The sequence below is a fragment of the Castor canadensis genome, chromosome 2 (assembly GCF_047511655.1).
Source record: "Castor canadensis chromosome 2, mCasCan1.hap1v2, whole genome shotgun sequence".
In the NCBI taxonomy this organism is placed as follows: domain Eukaryota; kingdom Metazoa; phylum Chordata; class Mammalia; order Rodentia; family Castoridae; genus Castor; species Castor canadensis.
Genome location: NC_133387.1, coordinates 201702055 through 201707569, shown reverse-complemented (window position 1 = coordinate 201707569; position 5515 = coordinate 201702055). Strand labels below are relative to the sequence as shown.

Below are 5515 nucleotides of genomic sequence, written 5' to 3'. Positions count from 1 at the left end.
TTTAAAGAGTGGAAGTGGGCTTTGCAAAACTTTCAAATGTGTTCTCTTTGAATAGGTATTGCTTCAGTCCCAAATTTGGCTTTTCCGTAACTTCACCTAAATTACATTTGCTATTTGAATATGGGAGTGTGTAACTCAGAGGTCGAGGATGACCTTTGCTTCTTGTAATCAGGAAACGACAGTGATAAATTTGCATCTCCCCCAAATCTCCACATCTTCCCCATTTTCTACCCAGCTGTTTGTGGGGACTGAGGTCAAATGGCTTAACAAAAATTCTGTCTTGGACACAGTGCTCAGCCCTGAGGGAGAAAACCCAGATACAGCCCGTGGAGCACACGGCAAGGACTCTTTGCATCAGGAACTGAAGCTGCTCACTCAAGCCGAATGACACTGCCAAAGAAGAGTCAATCATGTTTGTCTTCCATCTAAGCTCCTCTAACCTCCGTGAGACAGAGCAATGTCTCCCATGCCCACCACTCCTGATTCTCATCTCCAGTCAAAACATGACACTTTCCAATCTCAGTTTTGGTCTCCAAACTTTCTTTTCCTGCAAACCCCTTTCTGGTCATCAGAATACATGAGGGAAGGTTCAAGTTCACTGACTTGGGCACCACATGGGCATTGGGCACCATGAGTAAAACCTCTGGTTCTTTGTGGACAGCATTTCCTCTATGGAAATGTCTTAAGTTTTTAGGTGAAATCTGATGCAGACAAGCGTGTCTAGTATTTGAAGATGATCAGGACAGGCCTTAGTCATATCTAAAACTAGGCAGGGAACAGATCGAGAAATTGATTATAGAAGCCAAAATCCAATCACACAACCCTACACCCTGCTGATGCATGGGATGTGTGGGGAAAGTGTGGAAGTGAAGCATGAAGCTAGGGAAGAAAGTCTCCAATTCACTGATTTTCCCTCACTTAGGACACTGCTCCATCACTCCAGGCAAACTCTAACATTTCAATCTGTCCTGCAAACTTTAGGAAGATTAAATGAAAAGACAGTGGAAAAATTAAGCCACATATATCTATTAGACTATATTAAGGAATTTGTTGCTTGGACCTAGTACCTCCTCATGATATGGGTTAAATGATCTACAAGTTCTATGGTAAGGGAGCCAATTAATTACACAACAGCACAGTTCTATGTGGGTAAATTGTCCTGAAGTTCAGATAGGGAAAACTGATCCCAGTGTTTTACTTTCAGGTTTGAGAGTTTTAAACAAGAATTTGGACCAAAATGTTGACCACTGCAATGTTACTTTCTGCTTTCCATTTCTAAGCCACGGTATCTTTGTGTAGTCCATCTGGAAGTCAACAGTTTGACCTTGACATTGTCCTTGTGAAATACTGCCTTTTAGTGCTTGGAGTTTAGAAATGACTCCCCTTTCTCCTTCAGGAGTTGCTCCCCAAGATTTCATCAAGATTGATGTCTTTCATCCAGTCATCATTGCCAGGTTCTGTCTTCAACAAAGAATCAATGAAGTCAGCATCACTGTTCAGGCTTGGGCCCATGTTGTCAGTCTGCGGGCTGAGGAAGTCAAAAGCCAAGTCACTGCCCTGGTCAGCTCCTTGAAAAGCCCTGGAACCTTGGGTGGATGAAGGAAAATTGTTGGGAGTCAGGGATGTTGTTTGGCTAATACCCGTCCTTGATTGACTCAACCCTGCTCCTGATGGGTTCAAATTAGACAACATCTGTGTGCTTATCTGATTGGGCCTGAGATTCAGACCCCTGAGGGGTCCCATGGTCTGCCCATTCAAAGTTTGGTTCATTTGGTTCATGGGTCTCATTTGTACTGCTGGTGTTAGCTGGTTAGGAGGTGCTGCTGCCCTTTGGGAAAATTGCTGGCTTCCTACTGTCTGCTGCAAGGGCTGGTTTGGGGTATAGGCTGCAGGTGCACCTGTGGGGAAGCGGACTCCTGTGGACTTCAGGGCTTCCTGCTGTTTGGTTGTCACCTCTTGAGAAGCCCAGTTTGGTGCTATTGTGTTGGATGTGATCATTATATTTGGTGTTCTCTGAGCTGGCACGCCTGCCATATTGTGGGTTAAATTTGGTCTCAGTTGTGGTGAACTACCAATAGCCCCGGCTCCAAAAGTGGTGACGTTGTTGTTGTTATTTGGCCCTAAGGTGGGTGGCCGTGGCATCAGAGGGCTGTTTTGATTTGTTATCAGTTGACTTGGGTTTCTCTGTCGTGTCAGTTGATTCATCCCTGAAGTGACGTTGAACGTGCCAGGCTGATTACAGGGCAGATTTCCATACATCCCAATGTTCTGAACTGCTGTGGATAATGATGGCATTTTTGTCCCCTGGGAAGTAGACATGAGGCTGGAATTTGAAGTCAAAATGGTGTGTGTTGAAACTGGGTTTGTCAAAGCCTGGTTGGAGTTTAAACTCACTGTCGATGGGCCACCTAAGGGAGAGAAGAGAATTATATTCATTCATAACAGCAGATAATAGCTGTGTTACAGTAATTTGCAATGCATGAACAGTTTGAGAGAAATAACTACCAAACATACTATATAGCAGGGTTACAACAACTGGGGTGGGGGCAAGTATCAGCCTAGGCCACTCCTCAAGAGTTCCCGCATTACAGAAGGAAGACTAAAATGGAATGGTTGTGTTTAGTAGGTTTTACTTTTGTCGTCTTCTGGAGTCTTTTGAGGCGGCAGTCAATCCTGCCTTTTGAATTAGCTCTGCTGCGTTCCAAGTCCAGCTACAACTCTGGTGAGCCAGCTGGAAGGAAATCCATGCTACCGTTTTCCCCCAGCATTCAGATAAGAAAGCGTGTGTAAATCCCACACATGGCTACTGGGTTAACAGTTCTACCCCACGGCCCTGAGATCACACCTCATTCTTCATCTGCCATCTCTCATTCAAGGACCTACCACCAGTGGCTCCCCAGTGTCCAGCGGATAAAGCGACCACCTGAGCATCTGGAATTTGCTGTAATCCAGGCTCTGGTGACTGTTTCCTCGTGGAAAGCCATCTGCCCCAGGACGACTAGTTACTATGACACTGCTATGAGTACACAGCAAGCACATTTGCTGCTTCTCTCTCATATGACGCCCCTCCCTCACCGAGCCCTAGCTTTTGCTCCAGCCTCAGGCCAAGGCTCCAATGCCTCTTTAAGCTTCCCCTTATTATCCAGCCTCGGCTCTCCAGCAGCATTTTCTCTTTGAATCTTTCCTGTAGCACTTAGGCAGTTTAATGGGGAATGCCTGTTAAACTGATGTCTGTCATGAAGTGACAGGATGGGGGACAGTGCCTAAATCACAGCTGCCAAGTAGGAAGACTCCAGGTATAGATGGTGACCAACCAACACACTGAACTATTCCTATCACTGTGGGATGACGTCGTGAGATGCAGCAATGGAGGGCCCGGAAGGGGAAAATAGTGCCTGTTAGATAGCAGGCTCTACCAGGAAAGGCATTTCTTCCTGTTTTGTTTACTGTCTCATTCCCTGAGTCTAGTGGATGCCACAAAATTGGTATCCAACTGATACGCTTTGAATGAATGAATGAATGAGAGATTGAAGTGAAGACAAAACCCAGAGAACGATGCTTTTATGAAGTACTCATCCTGAAGAATGAGAAACAGCGAGAAGCAGAGAGCTCCACACTGAGAACAGCACAGTGGCAGTTATGAGAAGGGCTTGTCTGCAACTGTAACCTCAGGCATGAGGAGGCTCAGTGATGATGCTACCTATAAGGCCAGCTTGTTTCAAAACAAACCTCTTTCCAGGCAGGAACAGTCTCTTGTACCCTGTACCTCTAGTCCCGACCCAGGGCCCTGCATGGTACAGTGGGCAGTGTTTGACGAAGGGCCCAGGGCCAGGTAGAAGCTTCTCAGACGATGCTGAGTGTATACCATGCACACCGATGACAGAAGCAATACCATCATTCTATCTGAGGGTTTCACGGGAAGGGAATTTGTACTATGCAAATGCCATAGGGAAAAATTCAGATGTTCAGGAAATTATCCCTGTAAGGGCTGGATTTTGAAAACCTTGAGAAGGCTTACAGGAAAGCAGTGTTTGTTTTTTGAAACAGGGTCTCCCTATGTAGCACAAATTGGCCTCGAACTTGGGATCTTCCTTTCTCAGCCTCCTGAGCACTGGGATTACAGGTGTGAGTCACCATGGCCCACTCTGTGGTATTTTTAAGCAATGAGAATAGAAAGAATTTCCACAAAGATCACAAGATAATAATAACAATTCACATTAGAGGTTCCAATATGTGACAGAAAATTTTACAGGTTCTTTTTGGATTTCCTTCTAATATTAACATCTGGGGAAGATGGTTATTATTGTACCAACAAAACACAAAGAAACCATTTGAGAATAATCAAAGAGAGAATGCTGTTTTTCCACTGAGGCTAAACAGTCTTTGAGAGTGGACTACATACACTAACTCCTAATTTTAGTGGCGAGAGACCATCTGGTGCATTTGAAGAATTATAAAATATTAGGGCAACTTATTTACATTACACTTAACAGGACTAGGAAGCAGTAACACATACCAGTGTTCACAGCCTTTCCTTCTTTAGACAATTTTCTTTATGACTTCCTGGACAGATGGGGAGCAGGACAAAGGGAAGCTGGGAAACCCAAGAAGATGGCTTGGTGTGCATGAAAAAGTGCGGAAAATTTTGGGCAGAAGAGGCTTGAACAGATGCTAAACAGAAGGCAGGAGCAGAGCAGGCTGGGTTTGGGGAGGTTCTTTTGGAGTCCAGTGAATAGCAGGAGAGACATTTGGGGAGTGTTTGCCACCTATTTTATATTGAGAGACATAGTCAAATGTTTTGTTTTGTTTTGTGACTGAAGAGACGTAGTCAAGTGTCTTTTGGTTTTTGGGGTTGGCTTTATAAGGACACAATTTGCTTTTCAAGCATTCCTTGGTAGCAGGATGATTTGTCCTTGACAAGGAAGCCTTGGGGGATGGGCTCAAAGGTGGAGAGAAAAAGCCTGGTTACACAAGCGTGGTTAGGAAAATACACTATAGAGAGGAGAATGCATGGGCTCAGCAGGACAAGAATGGCAAGAGCTGGAGAAAGGACCAAGTGTGGCCTTGATCTGAAAGTGACCCTGGAGTCAGAGAGAGTCAGGGACCAGGGAAGGTGTCACGGTCAATACGAAAGGAAAGGTTGAGCACTGGATAGTTTTCCTTTTTCACAGTTATGATTTTTATTAGTTTTTAAAAACTTACCAGAATACTGGGCCGCTGGCTGTAGGCTGCCCACATTTCTTCTTTGGTCTTTGTAGTCTGGGGGCAGCCTTGTCAAATGTCGGTTTATCTGATCTTGTGGTGCAATTTTCTCCTTGAAAGCACAAAGGAGAACATATTAAAATTATATCATTACTTTTTCACTTATAAAAATTTATGTGCTAGTTTAAAAAGTAAGACTATAACCACAGTTTTGCAGTCATGGGTTACAAATCTTCATGACCTTATTTAGTAGGGCTGATTCAGAGGCACGCCTTTTAATTTCAATAAACTTCCTGTGTGGAAGTCCTTTCTA

The 5515-nt window shown here is 44.4% G+C and overlaps 1 protein-coding gene across 2 annotated transcripts in view; it reads right to left on the bottom strand.

Moving 5' to 3' along the window:
- Nucleotides 1-238: 238 nt before the first annotated feature.
- Nucleotides 239-5515, bottom strand: part of Maml2 (mastermind like transcriptional coactivator 2) — a 301357-nt gene continuing 296080 nt past the window's right edge. For both annotated transcript variants that reach the window (XM_074066863.1, XM_074066864.1), the window contains 2 exons: nt 5203-5314; nt 239-2408 (listed from right to left, as the gene is read on the bottom strand). In XM_074066863.1, coding sequence (XP_073922964.1) covers nt 1393-2408; nt 5203-5314 — 1128 coding nt within the window. In that variant the 3' untranslated portion in view covers nt 239-1392. The remainder of the gene's footprint in view (nt 2409-5202; nt 5315-5515) is intronic.